The 26,445-nt window shown below is 43.5% G+C and overlaps 2 protein-coding genes across 2 annotated transcripts; both read right to left on the bottom strand.

The window, feature by feature from the left end:
• Positions 1-663: 663 nt before the first annotated feature.
• On the bottom strand, positions 664-3,041 carry exosc3 (exosome component 3). The gene is made up of 4 exons (XM_022761340.1): positions 2,601-3,041; positions 2,077-2,226; positions 1,846-1,997; positions 664-1,661 (listed from the first exon to the last, which is right to left on the bottom strand). Exons 1-4 carry the CDS (start codon positions 2,823-2,825, stop codon positions 1,454-1,456), a joined length of 735 nt encoding a protein of 244 aa, XP_022617061.1. The 5' UTR covers positions 2,826-3,041; the 3' UTR covers positions 664-1,453.
• A 2,359-nt stretch (positions 3,042-5,400) lies between these two features.
• Positions 5,401-26,445, bottom strand: tgfbi (transforming growth factor beta induced). Its single transcript, XM_022761344.1, has 17 exons — positions 26,240-26,445; positions 25,692-25,790; positions 19,234-19,298; positions 18,855-19,012; positions 18,450-18,614; positions 14,715-14,861; positions 14,494-14,635; positions 14,178-14,390; positions 13,151-13,288; positions 12,922-13,064; positions 9,682-9,818; positions 9,117-9,247; positions 7,508-7,632; positions 7,327-7,429; positions 7,165-7,229; positions 6,981-7,005; positions 5,401-6,839 (listed from the first exon to the last, which is right to left on the bottom strand). The coding sequence occupies exons 1-17, from the start codon at positions 26,362-26,364 to the stop codon at positions 6,778-6,780; spliced, it is 2,043 nt and encodes a 680-aa protein (XP_022617065.1). The 5' UTR covers positions 26,365-26,445; the 3' UTR covers positions 5,401-6,777.

Raw genomic sequence — 26,445 nt, forward strand, 5'->3', positions numbered from 1 at the left:
ACAACATAAAAAATACTGTCACAAACAAAAGACATGAAGACAAAATCTCAAGTTTGACACTGAACAACACCATAACACAAAGAATATCTAAATTAAATAATATTGTTTTTTTTAATGCTGGTGTTTAATTTTTCCAATCTGTCACATTATATCAGGACTGGTGTTTTTGTTGTGGCTGATCTGAGTCTATGACAATAAAACTTTTAATGTCAGTTTACTTTTTCAGTTCAGGTTTCGTTTTCAGTGACCTGTACAGGTCCAGTTGTTTGTTCCACTCTGTGAAACCAGAACGATCTGATCCAGATTCACCTCCTGTCTCCGTCAGCAGCTCCAGTTTATGAAATGTGGTTCAGGACCTGGTCCACAGTCCAGATCAGTCCAGTGGAGAAATGTTATTTTCATAATCAGACATAAGGAATAAGCTATAAAACCGTGATTGATTATTGAACCTAATCATTGATTACTCATCCTAATCAATCACCAAACATCTGATCACAGAATGTCTGGTTTATTAAAACCTGGATCAAGTTAATTTCTCTGTTGATCAACTGATCAATAACCTTCAGATCTATAGACAGGAAACTGACCTTTGCTCAGGTAATTCACAGGTGAGTCCAGCTCTTAACAGGAAGTGACAGCCAATCAAAAGAGAGAACAGACACATGGTATTAAACTGTTTATTACAAATATAAAGAAACCAGAAGATTCATCAGAGCAGCTGACAAACAAACAAACAGGAAGCTGCTCTAGTCACCAGGCTCCTCCTCCTCCAGGTGACACCTGATTTCACTGATCAAGATGTCTCCAGAATCAAACATCAGCTGTACTCACACGCACACTTAGAAAAACATCTGGAAAGTAAAGCTTCAAACTCTGCAGCCGTTTGAATGTGTAAGCATTTTATTCTCTGTGACTCATGTCGACTTGATTTACAGGGTTTCTATTTGAGGAGTAAAACCTGGACCTGAGGTGGAACAGAGTCCACTTCTCTACTCTTCTCCAGAGCTCTCTATCTCATGACCTTCCCCAGCTGTCATCATTTGAGTCATTTCTGTCATGTGATAAACAACATTAGAAGCAAACTAATTGGATCAGAATCTGGATCAGAACCAATCCAGAACTATAGGGAAACCAGGTCTGATGTGAGGTGGACTTGACTCAGGTCCAGGACTGTGGAGTCTTTAAATACAGAGATAAAACTGACAGAATCTGTTACTGTATCTGTCAACACAAACTCTGCTCTGATTGGCTGAAGGTGGCCAATCACTGAGCGGTTTATCACAGATGTGAAAGAATTGTTCCTTTAATCATAACTCTGTGACCACACCTAGTAGTGAGGTCACAGGATCCTGGAGTACAGTGTGACATCATTGGAGCCAGGCGAGACATTCACAGGAGGATCAGACTTCCTCTAATCACCCACAGCAGGTGGTCTGATGTGGTTTGATCTGGTCTACAGCGCCCCCTGTTTGACCCTCCTGAACAGCTCCCGTCTCTGGGGGGCTGTCATGGTGTCACAGCTCTGCAGCAGGTTTGCGATGATCAGGGTCTGCTGGACGCTGGAGGACCGGACCCACAGACGCCCGTTCATCCCCACCACCAGCTCACAGGTGAACAGCTGGTCCAGATCAGACCGGATCTCACTGTGGGGGGACAGCAGTCTGGGGGGGGGGGGGCATTATGACAGTTTGATCCCAGATTTAATAACTTGAATCACTCATCAACAAACCAACAAAGATCTGACTCTACAGAACCAACTTTATCATTGATCATATATTGATTATGTTTAATATTTCATGTCAAGACTCTTTAACATGATGATGATGCTGTTGGTGGTGTCATTACCTCCTCACCAGTCCCAGAGAGACTCTGAAGAGCAGCCCGCCTCCTCCGAACACTCCCATCCCATTGGCCCGTCCTGAACTGTCGATACAGACCAGCTCTGGCTCCATGTCCTTATTGGCTATGATGAACTGAGCAAACACCAGGTCCCCCACCTGCACAGGTAACGCAGAGGGAGGGTTTGGACACAGGTAACAGAGGGAGGGGTTACCTAATCCTGTCCTCATGTCTCACCTGGACATTGGGTCTGTTCCTCTTGGTGGCTCCCTCGAATGCCAAGTAGGACAGAGACGCCTGTTCACTTCCTCCGAAGTCCACCTTGAAGATGTCTCCTGACTTGGTGGTGACGATGCCGATGACTGTCTCGCCTTTAGCGGGGACATACTGAGGACAGAGGACACAAAGACAGACTCAGTTCCCAGCATGCACTGCTCCATCACCTGTCTCCTCTTATTAGTGTCTTTCCTGCAGTTTTCTATCTGAGCTGCTGAACTCGTGTTAATCCAAGACACGTTTCACCATAAATCTATGTTAGCTTCTGTTAGCTAGCTGTGTTAACTGTTAGCTTCTGACTGTTGGCTTTCCGTGATTCAGCTGCAGCTCTCTGGCGGAAGTTTACCGACACAGAGTGTGAACTTCATCTTTGGTTTGAATTCAGTCCGAGAATCTTAGAACATGGCCCGCGCTGTCGTACCGACGGGAAAAGCTTAATCTGCGTGTTTTGGGAACGGGGTTCTGAATGTTAAACTAGGACTCACCCTCCGCTGCTGGGAGTCGATCCAGAACACGTTCGGCTGTTTGTGTCGCAGGACGCCGCTTTTACAGACCACCAGCCGGTCTCCGCTCCGCCTCAGACCCGGACCACAAACCACTTTCTCCGGTTTAACGTGGTCCGTCAGAGAGATGGTGTCGTCGGTCTCACAGGAGAACTCGTCGCCCGGCAACAGAACCTCCCCAACTCTGACCATAAGAGTGGAAAACATCGGGACGGTTCACACACGTGTTGTTATTGGTGCTCGACGGACTGAAATAAAGGTGACACACAGGAAGCAGATCCGTCGGTCACTGCGGGACCGGAGATACAACACGTCTGCCACCATGGTTCCTGAGTTCTGAGCCGTGTGTGGTTCTCATGGTGGTTCTGGTTCCACAGAGTCCACAGAGGGTTCTCGTGTTCATTAACTTTACTCTCCGTCTTGATCTTGATTTCGTCTTCTTCTGTTTCCTGTTTGATGACGCGCTGACTTCCTGTCAGCCAACAGGTGGCGCTGTTCACCTCAACAGCAACATTTATTTAAATAATAATAAAAATCTTTATTTCTACACCAAAGTGTTTTGCACAAAAACACGCAGGTCACAAACGTCTAAGTGCAATAAACCAAAAGCTGAATCACCAGCAAGAGGCCGAACAGTAAAATCAATAAAATAAAAATTAAAAATAAAAAGTTATCAATAAAATTAAGTAAAATGGGAAAAGCTCAATGATAAAAGTCTTAAGAAGAGACTTTAAGTGTCAGTGACTGAGCTGATTTCCTCTCTGACTGTGAAACTCCTCTGTATTTTAGGTTTGCCTCAGACTGGTTCGAGCAGGTTCACACACTGTTCACAGGTCAGATATAAAACATGGAGACAGGCTGTGAAGAGCTTTAAATATCAACAGTAGGATCTTAAAATCAGTTCTAACACCTCCTGGGAGCCAGAGTCCTGTTCAAAGTCTGGACCTTAGTCCTGTTCAGTCTTTCTGTGTCTTTAAAAGATAAAATAGATAAAACTTTGGATATTATATATTTCTCAAATGGTAAAAAGAAGAATGCGCCAGTTTTGTTGTGTGCTGCTCAGAATTGAAGTTGCTGTCAAACCAACAGACGCCAGCAGGTGGCAGCATTTGCTTTGCCATTAAATCAGTAAACACAAATGTAAAGTGTTTCTGTCACACAGAGACAAGCTGTAGCTACATGTTCCCTCATACCTTCACTCCAGAGGAACGAAACAAAAACACCATAAACACAGAACATGTAAACATCTTCACTGATGTACCAGTTAGTGCTGACATCAGAGCACGGGTCAATAAACAATGATAAACAATTAAAAACATAACATTCGACTGTGTCACCACTCATATAGGTTTGTTTTAATGTAGATATGTTGTATATACTTTATGTTGTTTATATGTTGTATACAGGTTGTATATATGTTGTATATAGGTTATAGATGTAGATGTATGATCAGGCTTTAACACAGTGATGTTATTGATCATATGAAGTACATTTACTCCAGTTGTGTACTGCAGTACATGTTTGAAGTACTTTGTGTTCATAAGTTACTGTACAAATAAAGATGTTTATATTTGAATCATATGAAGAATTATAAGATTCTTTGTTATAGATGTTACTACATGAAGATGAGCTGATTACATTCATCAATTAATCAATTAGTCAATTGACAGAAAATTGATGTTTCTCATGTAAAAATATTTGATGTTTCCAGTTTCTTAAAGATCTGCTGCATTTCCCTCTGAATTTTATTATTATTATCATTGTTATCATTATATATTTCTACAGGGTTTGTTTTGTCTGTGACTGTGATTCTCTGATCTGTTTCTTTACAAACCAAACAACAAATAAATGAATGGATCAATAATGTAAATGATCAGTGAATAATAATGTTCAATAATCTGAATGTAGAAGTGCTGCAGTATAGGACCTCTGTGTGTGTGTGTGTGTGTATGTGTGTGTGTGAGTATGTGTGTGTGTATGTGTGTGTGTATATGTGTGTATGTGTGTGTGTGTATGTGTGTGTATGTGTGTGTGTGTGTATGTGTGTGTATGTGTATGTGTGTGTGTGTATGTGTGTGTGTGTATGTGTATGTGTGTGTGTGTATGTGTGTGTGTGTATGTATGTGTGTGTATGTGTGTGTGTATGTGTGTGTATGTGTGTATGTGTGTGCGTGTATGTGTGTGTGTATGTGTGTGTGTGTATGTGTGTGTATGTGTGTGTGTGTATGTGTGTGTGTGTATGTGTGTGTATGTGTGTGTGTGTATGTGTATGTGTGTGTGTGTATGTGTGTGTGTATGTGTGTGTGTGTATGTGTGTGTGTGTGTGTGTGTGTATGTGTGTGTGTGTATGTGTGTGTATGTGTGTGTGTGTGTGTGTGTGTGTGTGTATGTGTGTGTGTGTGTGTGTGTGTGTGTGTGTGTATGTGTGTGTGTGTGTGTGTGTGTGTGTGTGTATGTGTGTGTAAGTGTGTGTGTGTGTGTCCTGCAGCAGCTGTCCTGTATTATCAGCTGCTGTCAATCATCTCAACATAAACAGACTGTGGTCTGAAGGTTCACACTGCAGCACTAAACCAAAATCAGACAGGAAGTCAGCGTCTGCTGATCTTAACAAAATAAAACTCAGATGATTCAATAAAGTTCAAGATTTAAAAAGTGAACATGTTTATATAATGAGCAGAAATGTATGGAGACTCCAGGCAGATGGAAAAACATGTAAAGTTATGAATAAAAAAAATTAAAAAAAAACTATGACAGGATTATGGACCACAGCCATTTTGTTTTTTGTTTGTTTGTTTATTTGTTTGTCTGCTGTTTTCTTTTGTCTGTTGTCTGATGTTTAATTTCCTTATGGCTGTGAAGAAAGTCAAAATGTACCTTGAAATCAAATTTGATTTTATGTCCAAATGAAAACACTAAAGTTTCAAAAATAAAAACACTCTGGACTTTTGACCTCCTAACTCTGACTCATCAGTCATGTTTTTAAATTTATTTTTCATTTTATTTGTTTCTTTCTGGCTGAAATAAGCTCCCATAGCCTTTAATCTGAATGTTAACATGAATCTACAGAGAAATACAGTGGAGGGAAAATAGAAATGAAACTAATGAAGAAACAAAAAAGGAAAAAGATGAAACTGAAAAAAATATTTTTTTCTGTCTCTTTCTTTTGCTGCGTCTGTTTGTTTTAACCTGAAATCAGAGACACTCAAAATTTGAACTCTAGTTTCATGTTCTGTGTGTGTGTGTGTGTTTTTATATAAACTGTTCTTTCTCCCTCCTGTGAGGCGTTCACTGCTTCACATTAAACCCTGTAAAGAGAGGCTCTGTTTCTGTTGACCTCACCTGGACCACATTAATATTTCATAACGCTGATCCTCCTTCAGCAGCAGCGAGCGTGCATGGAGGAAACATGCACAGATTACTTATGATTTAAGTCAGCGTGACGGCTGTGACCCATCGACGCTCACACACACACACGCACACACACACTGCTTCAGTTACAGATGACTCCGTGTGTTTCACTTTTCGCTCCTTCTTCAGTTTTATTTTATAAAAACAGAGACTCTAAAGAAATATCAGGTCTTTGTTTGAACCCTGCGACATGCTGCAGGACAACACACACACACAAACACACACACACACACACACACACACACACACACACACACACACACACACACACCACACCACACTACACACACACAAGTTTAACACGTGAACTCAGACCTCAGACTGAGATGTCTGGTCAAAACTAATTGCCATTTTTACAGTACACAGAAAACAAAACACTGGGTTTGATAAAAAATAAAAAAAGTTAATAAAAAAACCTTTTCTGTTGATAAACTGAAGAAGAAGAAAAACCCTCAAACCCTCTCTCACCGTCTGATCCTCTATCTCTGATTTTACTGCTGTTTCCTACATTTCCCATAATTCTGTCCAACAAACTGAAACTGGAGACTTGGTTTGTTTTATTTCTTTTCCACAGATTATTGAACATGGTTGTGAACGCCTCATGCTCTCAGAGGACCAGCAAGTGCCGGAGGATCTCAGGGAACTTTTCCTTTAAGATTTGTGACCTTTGACCCTTTGGGGCAAGAACCTGTTCAGTTTTTCCTCTTCTTTGGTTTCTCAGATGTTGTGGTACGTTTCTTCCTCGGTGCTTTTACTGACCGTGGCTCATTGTCCTGCTGGAGCGGCTCCGGATGACCTTTTGGAAGAGATCGTCTGAGGACCACAACCAGAACCAGAATCATAACCAGAACCAGAATCAAAAACAGAACCAGAATTAGAACTGGACACTGTGAGTTCAGCCCAGAACGTCCTGGCGCTCTGATTCACGTATTTCAAACACAGACACAAGCTTACCGTTCCTGAAGCTCTTGGAGTCGACCTGTGAGACAGAGAGAAGGACATCAGAACACCAAGGCTTTGTTATAGTTATTGTCCCTCATGTCCCTGAACGCATCACATCTCTGTTGTGGTTGATGTCCACATGTCTCTACTGGTCTCTACTGGTCTCTGGTTCTTCAGTGTGTCTGCTGTGTCTCACCTTGGAGGCCGCTGATCTGAGAGGAGCTGCAGGTCCATCAGCCTGTTCTCTGTCCCCCTTTGGAGCTATAGAGACACAAGAACATCATCAGGACCTCAACAGGAGACGAGGTCCCCGATCTGAGTATTGACCCCTGTCCCTTAAGAGGAGGCGGAGACTCACGCAGAGGTTTGATGATGCTGTTGACGCCATGGACGACTCCGTTAGTCGCCATCAGGTCTGCGTCAGCCACCGGGACCTTGTTGATGTACACGGTGTAGTTCCTCTGAAACGCAACAAAGACACCGTCAGCACTGATCAGGGATCAATAACAGGTATTGATGAGTGAGGAGGGAGGACTGACCACGCCCAGCTCCAGCTTCTCTCCATGCAGAGGTTTGACTCTGGTATGAGATCCGACTCCCCCGCTCACTAACATGCCTTCTCCCAGGTGATACCTGAGCACAGCTGACAGCTCCTGAGGGTTACCTGGTGACAGACAACACCTGTTACAGCTCAATGTTATCCATGTTCCTCCTGAGGCTCTTTCAAACATTTAATCAGAGGTTCAGAGAGGGAGCATTCAGTGGTCACAGAGGAAACGTTCAGCGTTAAGAGAGGGAGCATTCAGTGGTCACAGAGGAAACGTTCAGCGTTCAGAGAGGGAGCGTTCACAGAAGGAACAGTCAGCGTTCAGAGAGGGAGCATTCAGTGGTCACAGAGGAAACATTCAGCGTTCAGAGAGGGAACATTCAGTGTTCAGAGAAGGAGTGTTCAGTGTTCAGAGAGGGAATATTCAGCGTTCAGAGAGGGAGCGTTCACAGAAGGAACAGTCAGCATTCAGAGAGGGAGCGTTCAGCATTCAGAGAGGGAACGTTCAGCATTCAGAGAGGAAGCGTTCAGCGTTCAGAGAGGGAACGTTAAGCATTAAGAGAAGGAACATTCAGAAAGGGAACATTCAGCGTTCAGAGAGAGAGTGTTCAGTGTTCAGAGAGGGAGTATTCAACATTCAGTGTTTACAGAGCGACCGTTCAGTGTTCACAGAGGGAACGTTCAGTGTTCACAGAGGGAACGTTCAGCGTTCACAGTCGCTCCTCATGTCTTTATTTGGCAGCAGGTGAAGCTGTGGAGCTTCTCACTCTGACAGTTTGTATAAACCAGATCAGAGCGACGAGCTCAGTCACATAAACAGACCAAACAAGGTGCAGAGAGACACCGAGCTGAGACTGAGGACAGTCCACTGATTCAAACCAACTTTATTAATCTCACATTCACTGACAAACACCAGTAACCAGGTAACAGCCGTAACAGTGGACTAGACGTGTGATGTCACAGTAACTGATCTAAATACAGGCTGAATTCTAATGGAGGACAGGACTCACTTTACTGGAGCTTTTATCTTGGACTCTCTTCCTCCTCCACATCTCTGACTCTCTGTTACCATGGAGACTCATCATTAACAGACTCATCAATCATTAACAGCTGATAAACATTTAATTCTTATAAGTTAAAGCTCCATATTTTCTCTTCTGTGTTTTGATCCATAAGAAGACATATTTGTGGTTTTACATCTCCTTTCGGCAGCTTCTCTCTTGAGCTCTTGTAACAACAGGTCAGTGAGCCATTTAGAGGAGCTGACTGTTTTCTGAGTGATCAAATAAAAAATATAGCAGATTTCAGGTAAAACACTCAGAGAAACCAAATCCTGCAAGGTTTGGATGGTGGATCCAGGTGGGCGGGGCTTGTGACTGCTTTGTTGTGACATCACAAAGTTCCAGAAGTCCTGACGGCTGGTTTTAAGGCTCAGTTTCTGAATACAGGCTGTGTGCATTTCTCTGTGGACTGAGGCTTTGATACTTTCACAGTATTAATATAGAAGCTAGAGCTGATCTATAATCACACTACACATGGACACAGACCTTTACACTGGAGGAGCTTTAACTAATCTGTGTCTCATGATGTTTCACACTCACGCATCAGCCTGTTGAGCTCAGCCTGTGGCAGGGTGTTGAAGGCATCATTGGTGGGGGCGAAGAAGGTGAGCGCCCCCTGCTGGTTCAACAGCTCCGTCATACCTGCAGTCTGGATGGCACCGACCAGGAGACTGAAACGACAGAGGTTTGTTTGTTTGTTTCTTATACCTTTGTTAGAAGGGGGGGGTTTAGTGACTTCCTGTTTACATCCCCAAAAGCATTATGGGAACTGCAGTTCCAAAAAAAACTTTACATTTATTATTATTATTATTATTATTATTATTATTATTATTATTATGAATAATAATGATAATTATTATCATTATTATTATCTGACTGAGAGGACACAGAGAGGAGGAGCTGATGGACTCTGGACCACTTCACTCTCCGTCTGGTGAAACCATCACAGTAAATTTCAGACCAGAATGTTCCTGGAACTAACTGAACAGGCACAAAAGGTTCAGTCTGATCCAGCAGAGTGGGCTGCTGGGAAATATCTGTCTACCACTGTTTACCTGCATTTACCAGAGGTGAGGAGGAATCTCTGATTGGTCAGTGTTCTCACCTGAAGCGGTCGTCTGCCTTCAGGACATCCATGATGGTTCCCATAGGAGGAGTGAGGACTTTGTCCACAGTGAACATGGAGGCGTAACGTCCGGTCTTATCATGAGCAGCGATGCAGGCATTCTCAATGCACAGGTTCTACAACAGAACAACAGAACACCTGAGACACAAGGTCCACAAATTGACTGAAGAAAAACACCTTCACCCCCCACTGACTGTGACTGAGTCCAGAACCACATTCATTCAGCCAGAACCTAATCAGACATGAAAACACAGGTGCTGCGTTCTGATTGGTCAGAATCTTTATCATCTACAGTCTCTGTAAGTCCAGACTGTGACGTACATCTCTACGCAGACGACAGCACTTCATCACCATGATCTTTTTATCAAACAGTCTAGACTCTCAGGGTCTGGACTCTCTGGTTCTGGACTCTTGGGTCCAGACTCTCGGGTCTGGACTCTCAGCAACATGTGAAACCTGACAGACAAACTGCAGGGCAAACATGGACTTCACAGAAACCAGACCTGTCAGTTGGTCTGCTGCTGCTGTGGTGATTTGATATGATATGTTATTTCTCTATGAACCTCCCTGTGTCCTCTGGTCTCACAAAACACAGCACTGATAGGTCAGAGATCACAGGTCACAGGTCTTCGCTCCCTATTGTCTCACCTGTGTGTGTCCACATTTAAACTTTATTGTTTCATTCACTGGTTTCTCCGGAAAAAAATCCTGCTGTTGATGAGACCTGTTTAAATACATAAAAAATATCTCTGAGTCAATCAGACAGCAGATCTGAACCCTGAAGGTCTAAAGTCAGAGCTCAGTCCTGAACCTGGTCTGAAGAGAACAAGAGCTCCTCTTCTCCATCATTAGACAGAGACAGACTGTCTCGGTACCCATACACACACACACACACACACACACACACACATACACACACATACACACACACACACACACACAGACACACACACACACACACACACACACACATACACACACATACACACACACACACACACACAGACACACACACACACACACACACACACACATACACACACATACACACACACACACACACACAGACACACACACACACACACACACACACACATACACACACATACACACACACACACACACACAGACACACACACACACACACACACACACACATACACACACATACACACACACACACACACACAGACACACACACACACACACACACACACACATACACACACATACACACACACACACACACACAGACACACACACACACACACACACACACACATACACACACATACACACACACACACACACACAGACACACACACACACACACACACACACACATACACACACATACACACACACACACACACACAGACACACACACACACACACACACACACACACAGTGTCTGGAAAGATTTAGCAGCTGTGGGAAGCAGGAAACTTCTTGTGGTCTGCAGAGTTCATTACCAAGCAGAAATGTGAGCCACCCACGGGTCCCGGACCTGGAACATGTGGAGACCAACAGAGACCACCTCAGATCTGATCCGCACACCATCAATAACACTGTCAGTTACACATGTAACACGTTTCCTGCTGTGACCCGAGGAGTTTCTATTATTATTATTATTCTTCATCGATCAATTATCAAATCAATCATTCATCAATAATCACAGTCCAACGAACCAACGATCAGCATCAGGCTGAACAAACCACTGACTGTCAGTCTGAGTCCTCCAGGACCAGCAGGAGTCCAGATACTGCTGAGTCCTGAATCAAAAACCTCATCATTCTAATGAGGACCTGATCCAGCTGTGATCCAGGTGTTATTACCTGTATCTAATGACACGTCGTATGAACCTGTTAGGTTCAACTCTTGCTTTCAATCATCTGTCACATGATGTGGTGGGTTAGTGGTGATGGACCCCAGCGTCAGTGTGGGGCCCCGTCCTGCTGGCTCCTACGTGCAGGACTTTTATTTTGGTGTGCTATGTCTGATTCATCACCCCAGGAAGCTGTGGATGATGTCATCACCACATGTGGTCGCAGCAAGGAGGCAGAAGTGCATGCTCTCATGCACTGAAACATCATCTTCAAATGAAAGTTTCCTCTCACAGATCAGACCTGATCAGGATCAGGTTCAGGTTCAGGTTCAGATTCAGGATCAGTATCAGGATCAGGATCAGGATCAGGATCAGATTCAGATTCAGATTCAGGTTCAGGTTCAGATTCAGATTCAGGATCAGGATCAGGATCAGGATCAGATTCAGATTCAGGTTCAGATTCAGGATCAGGATCAGGATCAGGATCAGATTCAGGTCCAGGTCCAGGTCCAGGTCCAGGTCCAGGTCCAGGTCCAGCTCAGATCAGACTGGGTTTGACTCATATCCTCAGGTCATTAATGAAAAACAGACACAAACTCAGTGACCCCATGACATCATCAGTGAAGAGGCGGAGACTGCATTCACAGCTGATGATGACAGATGATCCTTCCAGTCCGCCCGGCAACAGACGACACAGCCTAAATATTCAGCACAGGCTGCAGCAGATTCAGCTCTGAGCTTGGTCTCAGTGAGACTCAGAACTGAAGGATTCAGGACTCAGACAGTCTGAGGTCTCTGCAGGATCCAGGTCTGAGTCACCGTCAGAAAAACACGGTTCCAGGAAAATGAAAACCACTGTCTCATTACTGACACAGCGGTTTAGTTTCTCATGTCACGACCAGATTCAGTAGCAGCTCCGTCAGACCTGGACTCATCAGGACTTCCTGTTCTGACTCAGCTCACATCAAGCAGCCCTCAGTAGAAAACCACCAAACACTGAGCCAAACCTGCACCCAACAGGGTCCAGCCTGGTCCTCCAGACAGCCCACGAACCAGAGTGTCAAACATCATCATCAGCAGCAGCTGAGAAAAGCCAGGTTTGTCTACACCTGACAATTCCCCAGGAACCTGGACTTCACTCACAGACTTCCCTCCACTACATTTCAAAATAAAGCACTTCCTGTTGAGCTGTTTATCTGAGATTCAAATTCACATTAAAAACAAATGAGTTCAAACAACACTTTTAAATATTTGAGATTTATCCAACCCCCAGGTTGGGAACCTGTGGGTTGAACTATCAAAGTGTGTCTGATCTGGTTGAAGCAGCTCCACCTGGAGCAGCTACAACCAGCTAAAACCAGACCAGGTCTGAGGACTGCAGCCAGACTCTCACGTTTCTGTAGACGAAGACTCTGAGTCTGAGTCCTCCCAGAGTCTCCAGCTCCTGACCGTGGTACAGAGACTTAGAGGACAGCTGCTCTTTCAGGATGTGGTTGGTCATCAGCTTCCTCATGTCAGGAGTCATCGTCACACTTCCTGTTACACACAGACAGGTAAACACATTATAAACTACCTGTCAGACACAGACAGGTAAACACATTATAAACTAAATTGTGTGTTACCTTTGAAGGCATCGTTCAGCGGAGCCAGCATGGTCAGAGCCTCTGACCCCGTCAGGTGGGGTCTCAGACCGGCTTCATCAAACAGTTTGGTTGCCGTAGAAACAGATGAACCTTCAGCAAGCTCCAGGAGAGTTTTGGCTGAAACAGACAAAATCATTTAAATCACTGTAACATAGTCGGGATGTGTTGTATTATCCACAGTAATGTATTTTTTCAGCATTAGCAGCAGCATTAGAAGAAGTAGATTCAGCATCAGCAGCAGTAGTTTCAACATTGCCAGTAGTAGTTTCAGCATTAGCAGCAGTAGTTTCAGTATTAGATGCAGTAGTTTCAGCATTAGAAGCAGTCATTTCAGCATTAGCAGCAATAGTTTCAGCTATATCAGCAGTAATTTCAGCTATAGCAGCAGTAGTTTCAGCATCAGCAGCTGTAGTTTCAGCTATAGCAGCAGTAGTTTCAGCTATAGTAGCAAAAGTTTCAGCATTAGCAGCAGTAGTTGCAGCTATAGCAGCAGTAGTTTCAGCATTAGCAGCAGTAGTTTCAGCTATAGTAGCAGTAGTTTCAGCATTAGCGGCAGTAGTTGCAGCTATAGCAGCAGTAGTTTCAGCATTAGCAGCAGTAGTTTCAGCTATAGTAGCAGTAGTTTCAGCATTAGCGGCAGTAGTTTCACCTATAGCAGCAGGAGTTTCAGCATTAGCAGCAGTAGTTTCAGCTATAGCAGCAGTAGTTTCAGCATTAGCAGCAGTAGTTTCAGCTATAGCAGCAGTAGTTTCAGCATTAGCGGCAGTAGTTGCAGCTATAGCAGCAGTAGTTTCAGCATTAGCAGCAGTAGTTTCAGCTATAGTAGCAGTAGTTTCAGCATTAGCGGCAGTAGTTTCAGCTATAGTAGCAGTAGTTTCAGCATTAGCGGCAGTAGTTTCACCTATAGCAGCAGGAGTTTCAGCATTAGCAGCAGTAGTTTCAGCATTACTAGTAGTAGTTTCAGCATTAGCAGCAGCCCTGGAAGCAGTAACAGTGGGATCAGTACCTGAGTCAGGGATTAGCAGCTCATTGATGTAGTGGATGACTCCGTTGGTGCCCAGCTGATCTTTCTTGGTGATGATGGCCTTCCCATTCAGAGTCATCTGGTCTCCGTCACAGCCGACTTCCAGCACAGTGCCCTGCAGAGTCTCCATCGGAGTTCCTGACACGATCGATTCCGCGCATTGCATCTGCTTCAAGATGTGGTAGTTCAGCAAGTCTGGGGGGGGGGGGGGGGGGGGGACACAGTGGTACACTAACATCAGAGTCAAGTTCATCAAACAGTTATCAGAGTGAGAGGGAGAGTGCCTCCTGCTGGTCACCTCTCAGAGCCACAGGGTCTCCCAGTATCCTGTTCAGGGTCTCCTGCGGAATCTTCTCAAATGCCTCATTGGTGGGAGCGAAGACGGTGTATTGACCCTCGTTCTCCAACATGGCAGTCAGACCTGCAGCAGCAATGGCCGTCTGAAACACATCAGAGGTGGTCAGTCTGAAGTCTGAATGTGACTCTGGGTAAGACTCAGTGACAGAGTGATGTACTTACACGCAGAGTCTCCAGGTCGTCATCGATGTCGATGAGCGTCTGCACATTATTGGAGATGGCGGTGATGACACGGTCAACCACATGCACAATGCCATTGGTGGCATGTTGGTCAGGTTTGATCAGACGAGCGCAGTTCACTGTCACAACCTGAGGAGGTGAGGAAGAGGAGGAAATGTATTGGAAGTAGAGCGATGCACCGCCAGGAGGAGCAGCGTCTAACCAGTTAAAGCTAAAAAAGTGTGACATCTCTCCTTTTTTCTGATCTCAGTGTGTTACAGCGTGTTGCAGTGTGTAACAGTGTGTTGCAGTGTGTGTTACAGCGTGTTGGAGTGTGTTACAGTGTGTAACAGTGTGTTGCAGTGTGTGTTATAGTGTGTTAAAGTGTGTTGCAGTGTGTTACAGTGTATTACAATGTGTATTACAGTGTGTTACAGTATGTTACAGTGTGTTGCAGTGTGTGATATAGTGTGTGTTGCAGTGTGTTACAGTGTGTGTTACAGTGTATTACAGTGTGTATTATAGTTTGTGTTTCAGTGTATTACAGTGTGTATTATAGTGTGTGTTGCAGTGTATTACAGTGTGTATTATAGTGTGTGTTACAGCAGTGTGTTTATTTATTTATTTATTCTTTATTTACAAGGATAGCCCCTTGAGATGTCCCATCTCATTTTCGAGGGGGTCCTTACAGATGATACAAAACAAAACGAAACACAAAAACGACATCATAGTAGGAAATCATAATAAAGGTAAATACAACACAAGACTATACAAGACAATTAGACGCAGAGACAACCACACTCATACACACGTACACTCAAACTTTGCTCCCATAGTCACTCCCCTTCCAGCCCACACCATAATCAGAACCAATCAGTGAACCATCTGCCAAAATACAACTGCAAGGTGACATGAATGCACATACATATAATAAACAGCATAAGGGAGAGGAGAGAAGAAAAATAAAAATAAAAGAGAGAGAGATCAGAAACAGGAGCAGGATGTTTGAAGATGAGTAAGAAGAGATGATTTGAAGATATGGAAAGAGGTAATAGACCTGAGTGAACGGGGAAGATTGTTCCAGTCTGTTGGAGCTTTAAATTTAAATGCACGACGACCTATTTCTTTGTTGACTCTGGGTGTAAGGAAGAAGGGATGATCCGTATGCCTTAAGCTGTACTGTGAACTAAAGGGAATTAGGTAATGTTTCAGATATGAAGGGAAATTGAAATGAATACACTTAAAAATAAACAGTGACCAATGGAGTTGCCTTCTTGACTTTGGGGCCAGCCAGTTCAAGGACTCATATAACAGACAGTGATGGGTTTTATAGGGACATCTAAGCACAAATCTACAGAGACTATTGTATAATACTGTGAGAGGACGGAGATTTGATTCTGAGGTGTTCCCATAGATAACATCAGCATAATCAAGTAATGGAAGTATCAGTTGAGTTATGATTCTTTTACGGATTTGTTGTGAGAAACAGTGTATGTCGATAGAGAGATTTCAGTTGACAATATATTTTCTTGGAGATTGAGTTGATATGAGTTTTGAAGGAGAGCTGGGAATCAAGCCAGAGACCGAGATATTTAAATCCATCAACTTTTGTCAGAGCTGTTCCATCAAGGAAAGTAATGGACCAGTTTTTAGTTAAGGGCAAAGAATTAGGTCGAGTACAAAACAACATATTATAAGATTTATTCTTGTTCAAGAGAAGCTTATTGGAAGAGAACCATTTCTGAACTAAGTTAAAATCAGATTGTAGGGAGTGTTGGATTTGTGAGATGTCGGAACTGGAAGACTATATTACAGTGTCATCTGCATATAGTAAATGAATTAAACAGTCGGAACAGATTTGTGGAAGATCATTGATGAAGATGGAAAATAAAAGAGGACCTAAGGATGAACCTTGTGGAACTCCTTTATCAATAATTTTGAAGTCTGACTGACTGCCCTGAAAAATAACACATTGACTTCTGTGATGAAAAAAAGAATTGAAAAATAATAAAGAGTCAGAAGACAGACCAATTGTATACAGTTTATCCAGGAGAAGATAATGATCAACCATGTCAAAAGCTTTGGTGAGATCAATGAATATAGCACCTGTTGGCATCTTGCTGTCAGATGCTGATAGTGAATTTTAAAAGAGCAGTGTTGGTCGAGAAATTTGGTCGAAAACCAGATTGGTGTGGGGATAATAAGTTATGGTCATTGAGATATTTAGATAATTGATTAAAGATTAGTTTTTCAAATATTTTTGTTATGATGTTGATAATTGAAATGGGTCTATAATTGTTAATATCTGTGGTATCACCTCCTTTATGAAGAGGAGTTACCCTGGCACATTTCCACGATCGAGGTGTTTCACAAGTAGCCAGTGATAAATTAAATAAATCAGCCAGTGGAAATGACAGTACATGAGAGGCAAGTTTAAAAAATTTAATCTCCAGACCATCTGGACCAGCACTGCATCCTGAACTTATCCCATCGATAACCTGCTGAACATCAGTTGGAGTGATGGTTTTGAAGCAGAAGGATCTATATGTGTTCTGAGTCGGGGTAAAGTCAGAATGAAAAGAAAAAGAAGAAGAGCTGCCAATTGTGGAGAAGTGCTGACTGAAGGCCTCTGAAATTATTAAAGGTTCGCCGACAGTTTCACTGTTTATTCTAATATGAGTAGTGGGGCTATTTGTGGGCTTGTTGGTTATACAATTGATTCTCTTCCAGAATTGCTTTGGATTCTTAAAATCAGTTGATAAACAGTCCTTCTAGTAATTTGCTTTGGCATTTCTAGTATTGGTTTTACATTTATTCCTTAACTCTTTGTAAGCCTCCCAGTCAGCAGAATCCTTTGATATGCGGTATTTTTTCCATGCCTTGACTCTTTGTTTGAATAAATGTATGAGATCTCCTTTGATCCAAGGTAGATGTCGACCCTTAACTTTAATTGATGTCCAAGGAGCATGTTTATCAATTATCTCGACAAATTCCTTATAAAGGTAATTCCATGCGTGTTGTAGTGTGTTACAGTGTATAACAATATGTGTTACAGTGTGTTACAGAGTGTTGCAGTGTGTTACACTCTGTATTATAGTGTGTGTTACAGCAGTGTGTTGTAGTGTGTTACAGTGTATTACAATGTGTGTTACAGTGTGTTACAGTGTGTGTTAGTGTTTTGCAGTGTGTTACAGTGTATTACAGTATGTTACAGTGTGAATTATAGTGTGTTGCATGTGTTACAGTTTGTATTACAGTATGCTACAGTGTGTTACAGTGTATTACAGTATGTTACAATGTGAATTACAGTGTGTTGCATGTGTTACAGTGTGTTACAGTATGTTACAGTGTGTCACAGTGTGTATTACAGTATGTTACAGTGTGAATTACAGTGTGTTGCATGTGTTACAGTGTATTACAGTATGTTACAGTGTGTTACAGTGTATTACAGTATGTTACAGTGTGAATTATAGTGTGTTGCATGTGTTACAGTGTATTACCATGTGTTACAGTATGTTACAGTTTGTATTACAGTATGCTACAGTGTGTTACAGTGTATTACAGTATGTTACAATGTGAATTACAGTGTGTTGCATGTGTTACAGTGTGTTACAGTATGCTACAGTGTGTTACAGTGTATTACAGTATGTTACAATGTGAATTACAGTGTGTTGCATGTGTTACAGTGTGTTACAGTGTATTACAGTGTGTTACAGTGTGTTGCAGGGCTACACTCACCCCGTTGCTATAGTGGTGGATGTGGACGTGGAAGTCCTGGTACATGGAAGCGAAGGAGGACCCGTGTCTCAGCTCCTCGGAAGTCAGTCTGCGGTTCACCATGTGGTAATGAAGAGCGTTCAGCAGCTCGATGTTCACGTTGCTCACGAGAGCGTCCAGGATCTCCTGTAGCAAACAAACAAACAAACAACAAAGTGTCAACATGAACACACCAACATGTCATCATCACTGTCAGGATTGACTTCCTCCTCTGTCTGTGTCTCAGCTCACAGCTCATTGGTTCCTACTGAAGATCTCTGTAGGTTTTATCAGACACACAGGAGGAAACAGAGCTTTTGTTGGGGACTATGTTCAGCAGCGGATTGATACACATTTGTTCCTGCAGTGAGTGTTTGCGGTACTGACGGTGGGCAGGGCGGCCCAGGCCTCGTTGCTCGGGGCAAAGAAGGTGAAGCTTCCTGGACCTTCAATCTCCTCCCTCAGTTTGGCTCGGTCAGAGTACATCTGAGTGGTGGAGGCTCCGACTACACCCAGAGTGTTGTAGATGTTCACCAGAGGCAGTGCTGCAGTGACACACACAAACACACACACATCAGCTGCAGTCACAGTAAACCAGAGTGATGCTGTTTGAACACAAACTCTGTTCAGTTCATACAGTAGGATACTACAGATATTGATTACAGCTGATTTGATCGACTGATGATCAATAAATTCATCTGTCAGTTTGTGTTTTTCACTTCAGTTTGAGGCATGCTGTGTGTGCGTCAGAGGTCAGAGGTCATACCAGCAGGACAGCCCTTCTCTCCAGGAATCCTCTCATATCCAGGACAGCACTCGTAGGTGATCACCCTGCAGTAGGAAGATACAGCACATGAGGAAACTCTTCTCCTTCCTGTCCTCCATCAACCCCCCTCTACCCCTCTACCCCTCCCTCTGTCTGCCTCTGGTCTCTGTGCAGCTCAGACCCAGATCCTGTCTGTGATTCAGGACCCTGAGCCCCGTTCTGCTGGTTTTTGGCCTCAGGTGGAAATTCTCCATAAAACTAAGTTTCCACGTCAGAAGCTCGTAACTTGTCTGTAATATTTCTGCTGCAGGAGACACATAAATTCCTGTCTGTGAATAATGATGCTAATAAAGTTATCTGCACGATGACGCTGCTGCTCAACAGAATCTCCTGTTTCTTTTTTTTTTGATAATTTTCTTTATTGGAGGTAGTTTCACAAGTCGATTACATATTAACAAAAGTAAATCCAACCTTTTTTTCCATTTACTCCCCATGTATCCCTCCCAGCATCTCACCCCTCCCAGGAGAGAGCAGTTATCTTTAAACAAGTAGAGATTTCAAGCAATCGATTCATACAAATATACAAATAAAGAAACACCAAAAAAAAAAACAGAAAAAAATAAATAAATAAATAAATAAATAAATAAAATAAGAAACCAAAACAGGAAAAACAAGTAGGTAAGTAGATAAATGATTAATAATTAATAAGGGGGGGGGGGGCTCAGTCCTCACCTTCAGGTAGAGATATCAAAGATTCAAAATGGTTTAAGAGAGGTTTCCAGGTATTGTCAAATGAGTTCAAGGAACCTTGAAGGGAGAATCTAAGCTTTTCTAGACTGATGGACAGTAAAAGTTCTTTCACCCATCTGTTATAAGATGGGGGTTGAGGGTGTTTCCATTTAAGGAGTATAAGTCGTCTGGCCAACAAGGTAGAAAAAGCTAAAACCGTCTGCATTACTGTAGAGGTTGTAGGTGACAGGGGCGTACCAAACAAAAGGGGTTCTGGAATGATAGTGACATTATATGCTGTGGCAAGAGTTTTAAAAATTTCAGACCAAAATGAATCTCCTGTTTCTATCAGATCATAAACACACTGTTTCCCATAATGCTCCAGTTTACATGGCAGTAAATATCCTTTAATTGTTCGGAGCAAAATCTTGTTTCGAGTCATCAGGATCATCCTGAGTCCAGGACCTGGATCTGGACTCAGAACAGCTCACAGACTGTTGGTTTCTGGTGACGGAGGACTAGGTGGAGGAGATCCTAGATCTTGTTTTGGACAAAGGTCTGAACAGATGTGAAACCAAGTGGAAATTCTTCTGTTTGGGGAGAAGAAATGTTTTTGAATAAACTTTATTAACACAGAGGAAAACGTGGAGGGAACCACTGGAGCTACCGGAGACCAGTCAGCAGCATCTTGGAAACCATTGTAACAGCGTTTACCTGTTAAGGGGGGGAAACTTTGTGCATCATGTTCTGCGGTCCAGCAGAGACCAACAACTTCATTTGTCCATAAACCCAGAAAGCAGGTAGTTCTGCAATGGACCATGTTCATGATAACAGTCTGAAACCTGGACTCAGATCCAGGACTCAGGTTAGAACCCAGGACTCATCTGAACTGTGGTCTGACTTCAGAGGCACCAGGTGGTTCTGTGTCTCAGTGTCACGACAGAATCTGAGCGGACTCTGATCGCTGAGAGAAAGGAGCTGCGACTGAAATGAACTGTCGGTTGTTTCAGTCTTTGGTCTGTAACTGATGTGAAAACACTGTGGGTTTCATCTGTCCAGGTCTCAGGTTCGATTCCCAGCCTCTGAGCCTGATGCAGTGAGCAGCACATGTTGGCTGTAATGAAGCATGGCGGCCAGGCTCAGCGTCACCACTTCCTGTAGAGATTTCCATAATAAATGTGGCTCAGCCGTCTGGGCTCATAAAGCTCATTTCCTCAGAGAGAAGAATCTGCACCAGACCAGACTGGTCTTGACGGGGGACCCACAACCACTGCCAGGAAAAACACTAAACCACCAGGAGCCTGCACCCAGCTGCACACTTCCTGTTCACTACAAAATAAAACGTCAGGCTGAAGACTTAAAAAAAATTGGAAACAATTTTAAAATGAATATAAACTTAACTAACGACCAGCAGGAGGACTATAGCTGAAACTAGTCCGCTAATCCACTGATCAATCAACAAATAATTGATTAATGTGATAATGGATGATTTCTCGAGTATAAACATTTGATCAGCTTCTTAAATCACAGTGAACTTTCTCTCTGGTTTTAACTGAAGATTAATTAATATGTAATCAGGGACCAGGACCAGGACCAGGATAGATGACCCCCCCCCCCCCGGCCCCCGAAAGAAAACCATAGGAGTCCAGGAGCCTGAATCTCCGATGTTTATTGCGGTGTGATGTTTAACTCTGGTTCTTCTCCTGATTGTCTCACATGAATGAGAACAGCATGTCACTGTCAGAGGATATGACTCCAGTTTTACACATGAAGGTCAGTGACATTAACTGCGTTTATTTAAGTTTATACATATTTATTAGTCTCATTATATTTATTATATCTGACACTGCGTTTCTTTTACATCTTGTGTTTGTTGGATGATGTTGTTCAGCTTCATTTTATTATTTTATCTTATTGTAACTGACCTCAGCTGCAGGTGTGTGTTTACCTGACAGATCTGTTTTAATCTGTATCTACTGTACTGACTGCTGACTCAAGTCCTGGTTGCTGGTCTCTGGTCTTTAGCAGCAGTGTCTTTAGTAAAATAAAGTTTCATGTCTGGAGACAGAAGAAGGTAAAGGTCCCAGAGCTCCTGCAGCCTCCAATCACAGCGGCAGTAAAATGTAAACAGATGGAGATCAGCTACCGACTGTGTGTGTGTGTGTGTGTGTGTTTGTGTGTGTGTGTGTGTGTGTGTGTGTGTGTGTGTGTGTGTGTGTGTGTGTGTGTGTGTGTGTGTGTGTGTGTGTGTGTTGGCACACACACTGGACTGATTATCAAACCAGATGGAACTTGACTCTCGTTTGTTCCACACATAAACAAAGATGGCCGCTGTGGACTACTGACAAAATAAACAGAGTGAGGTCACGGTAACTCAGCGGGGCTGGGGGGGTTGAGCTGGAGGGAAAAAGCCAAAGTGAAAAGACTGAAGTGTTGACCCTGAACAGTCTCTGAGGAAAGTTTCAGCAGGATGAAATGACTTTAGCAGAGAAGCTAACGTTTACCACTGCCTGTAAACGCAGCTCCTCCTGTTGCTCTGACTGCACCTGAATGCAGCATGAACTGAGAGTGAACACTTCCTCTAATCAGGTACAAACATCAGAGGAGCCAGAACTGTGCCCTGAGGATCATCATGAAAGAACCACTACTAGTCAACATGACTGCAGGTCACATGGTTTAATGTCGAAGAAAAGTCAGAGTTCAGTTTTTGGACTGGAGGACTAAGGGTGGGGGTGAAGAGGGGGTGGTGAGTTACGAGTCTCCCTTCTGCTGACCTCTGACCTGCTGATCCTCCTCCACAGAAACCCACTGACACACAACCAGAGAGACAAAGACAGGGCTGTTCACACATACATACACACACACACACACACACACACACACACACACACACACACACACACAACTTCTATATTCATGGGGACCCATCATGGATGTAATACATTCCCTCACTCTGATCTACACCATGTCTGAACCTGGACTGGACCAGACAAAACTGCCCCCCCGCCCCCACCATGAGTGTAAATGTAATTAAACTGTTTTCACAGACGGTGTGTGTGTGTGTGTGTGTGCGTGTATGTGTGTGTGAGAGTGTGTGTTTATGTGTGTGTGTGTGTGTGTCCTCTAACAGCTTCACTTCCTACAAACGTCCACAGAAACTCTCACTTCCTCTTTTCCTGGTTTCCTGTTCTGAGCTGAAAGAATCTTTTTCTTCAACGTTTTTAAGCTGCATTCAATGGCCTGTTCACAGACTGAGACGCCTCCATGACCTCCACCACCTCAGCACCAGGAAGAAGCTGAAGTATCTCAGAAATATACAGATACAAACTGTAAACTAACAAAACCATTTCCAAGCAGCTGCTAGACTCCTGACGTTATGACATCATCAAACAGACTTCACCGTCACATGATAAGAGGTCAAGGTGTAGCACACAACCTCTTAAAATGTTTCCTTAGTAAAGGAAAAAAGTTAAGGAGTTTACAGCAGTGAAAAAGAGTTTACTGCATCGTTAAGGAGACTCCAGGTCGAGGATCATCACCTTCGAGGGACGTTTTAAACTCAGACATGTTGCAGAGACACAGTCACAGGTCCCTTTAGTTTCTCCCTTAGGTTGGTCACTAAGGTCTTTTGTGCAACACTTGAACTGACTTTCAGTGATTCATTAAGTATGAGACTAAGATAAGGAGAAAACCTCAAATACTTATGTGAACATTTTAAGGAAAATCTTAACTTAAGGTGTTTTGTGAAACCGGCCCCAGAGACCAGGACTGTCCTGGACGTCCTCCACAGTCACCTGACCTCAGGCCCACTGAACACTACGGGGACAGTTGAAGACGGAGGAAGATGTGATGATGGGGGGACAGAGTCATCATCAGTCTGTTGTCTTCAAAGACTGAACTCTGAAGACCAGGAGGACACAGAGACGCCTGATGAAGATGAAGACCAGACTGAGTCAGCTTCTGTCCTCAGTCAATTTATAACTATCTCTTAAATCCTGATGATTTCTGTCTCTGTCATGTCCACAGCTCTGCAGGGACACAGCTGTGTCTCAGGAATGTGTCTCTAAGAGTCCTGGAGTCCAGCAGCTGGTTTCAGACTCAGACTCTGGTTCAACCTCCATCAAGGTTTTCAGCTCAAACAGGAAGTGAACACAGAGACTCCAGGTGATTATCACTCTTACTAAAGCCAGGTCTGAGGACACACGCACACACACACACACACACACACACACACACACACACACACACACACACACAGCTCTAATCCTGTTCAGCTCATGCAGAGTGAGATCTGCGACACAGCTGGTCCACTGCTGCCAGAGCCTCATTAATAATGTGTGTGTGTGTGTGTGTGTGTGTGTGTGTGTGTGTGTGTGTGTGTGTAAGTGTGTGTGTGTGTGTAACTGGAGTTTCTTTGTTTCTGTCACATGTCGAAGTCTAAAAGCATCAGATCTTCACTTCGTTATCAAAGAGTGAAAACACATTAACGAGGATCAGCAGTAAAAACAGACGTTCACACACACATGCGCGCGCGCGCACACACACACACACACAAACCAAGTCCACCAAAACCTGGACCTGCAACAAACCACATCCTCCTAAACACTGAGTGTCGTCATAACTACGACCCTGAGACTGCATCAAAGAAGAAGCACCTCTAAACTGGACTGAAGAAGACGAAACATCTGAAACATCTGGAACCAGCTCAACTTTAAACCTTCACTTTACTGCTGCAGAACATCAAAGACTCAGTTCAGCAGGTTTTACATGAACAGGATGAAGAGATGTGTTTGTTTGCAGATGATGTGATTCTCTATATAAACACAGTCTCTAGTCCCGGACTGATCCTGTCCCCCTCAGTCTGAACTGGTCTACTAAAGACCACATTAGACAAAGACTCATACACTTCAACCTTCAAACTGTCTCCGTCTTCAAACATCAACGGATCTAAATGAGAAAGTCTTGTGCAGATTATTTTCGTTATTGATTAATCTGCTTTATATAAAACTATTGTCTCAATGAATCAGTTATTAATTTAGTCTGATAAACCTCAGACTGAATATTTCACTTACTATAAAGATTTCTCACATCTGATAAATTTGAACCAGCAAATGTTCAAATGTTGATCAATTTATTGATTAATGGACTGATCGTTGCAGTTGTCATGATTAATCATGTGATCTTTGATAAACGTGTCTCATTGGTCAGTTTTCCCGCCTCTGTAAACTACAGCCTGATACACGGTGTTTTAGTCAGTCAGTGAACACACCAGGAGTCTCTCCCAGGACCTTGAACACACCAGCAGGTAAAGCTCTGAGCTGCAGACTAAAGCAAACATGTGGACATGTCCTGTGAGTGAACCCTGCTGGTCCTGGCCCTGGTGCTGGTGCTGGTCCTGGGAGGTAAACTGACACTGATGGTTCTGCCAGACTCTTTTCTTCTTCAGGGGTTATATAAGAGGTGAGGACACCTCCGGAGAGGGACATTCCTCCTCCACTGAACACAAATTCCCTCCGTCCAGCAGGACGACAGTCAGACTACACAAACAGACACACACTCAAGTAGAAATCCAGACACAGAAATAGATCAAGACCAGAACCAGAAGAAGTCAGTCCTGAGGACAGCTGACAGAACACAAAGAAAAACATTTTGTTTTGCTTTTTAAATCAAACTCCAGCATTTCTGTTCTGTTCAGTGTCTGAGAGTCCAGACTCGGGTTTCATACTCACGTGGGTTTGCCGCAGATCTTGCGATGGTACCACTGTTTACAGTTGGTGAAGTATTTCTTATCCGTGCCTTTAATCTGCTGCATGGCACAAACGTTGGGTCTGAAAGAGACGAAGAGAGACACAGGTCAACAACAACAGGTCAACAACAACAGGTGATTTAAACAGACTCTGAAAGCTTCTCCCTCAGAAAAATAAATAAGTTGAAACATGAAATCAGCTGGAACTGTTTTATTCCAGAGGCATTCCACCTTAAACTTAGTATGAACAGTTTAAGGTGGACAGTGAAGGACACAGTTCCTCTGTAAAGAGACCAGATCCTGGTTTATCTGAACTGTAAAACTAATTCCACCTTAAACTGAGGACTACAGGTTTAAGGTGGTCTGATGGTCCTGGTCCCACTGTTGTGATGCTGTTAACTTTTGTTCAGAGACGGTGGTTTTAATTCGTGATCCAGATTCAGGGACCTGGTTTAGTCCCGCAGCGATCTCTCAGAGAACAAACCGCGGAGACCAGAGCCTCGGTTCGAGTGGGAGCGGGATTAGACTCACCCCTGCTGCCGGCCTCTGATCCGGCTGTGCTGCAGGACCGCCTGGTACGGAGACCGGGCCACACAGACGGTCAGAACCAGGGACAGACCCAGGACCAGACCCGGGACCAGCACGCACACATTCATCTCTACTGTCTGACGCGAAGACGAAAATCCTGCTGCTCAGTCTCTTCTTCTCTTTCTGCTTCTTCCTCTTCCCGCTCCGCA

Source organism: Seriola dumerili, unplaced genomic scaffold (assembly GCF_002260705.1).
Source record: "Seriola dumerili isolate Sdu_G_001 unplaced genomic scaffold, Sdu_1.0 BDQW01000398.1, whole genome shotgun sequence".
In the NCBI taxonomy this organism is placed as follows: domain Eukaryota; kingdom Metazoa; phylum Chordata; class Actinopteri; order Carangiformes; family Carangidae; genus Seriola; species Seriola dumerili.

What these genes read in the sequence shown, in the direction of transcription:
- exosc3 (XM_022761340.1), bottom strand. Translation starts at nt 2,825, where the DNA reads ATGTTTTCCACTCTTATGGTCAGAGTTGGGGAGGTTCTGTTGCCGGGC. An exon ending in TCGACTCCCAGCAGCGGAGG is followed by an intron (nt 2,227 to 2,600) that starts GTGAGTCCTAGT and finishes CTCTGTCCTCAG; the next exon opens with TATGTCCCCGCTAAAGGCGA. An exon ending in TCTCTGGGACTGGTGAGGAG is followed by an intron (nt 1,662 to 1,845) that starts GTAATGACACCA and finishes CCCCCCCCCCAG; the next exon opens with ACTGCTGTCCCCCCACAGTG.
- tgfbi (XM_022761344.1), bottom strand. Translation starts at nt 26,364, where the DNA reads ATGAATGTGTGCGTGCTGGTCCCGGGTCTGGTCCTGGGTCTGTCCCTG. An exon ending in AAGGCAGACGACCGCTTCAG is followed by an intron (nt 9,248 to 9,681) that starts GTGAGAACACTG and finishes CTGTCGTTTCAG; the next exon opens with TCTCCTGGTCGGTGCCATCC. An exon ending in TCAGATCAGCGGCCTCCAAG is followed by an intron (nt 7,006 to 7,164) that starts GTGAGACACAGC and finishes TCTGTCTCACAG; the next exon opens with GTCGACTCCAAGAGCTTCAG.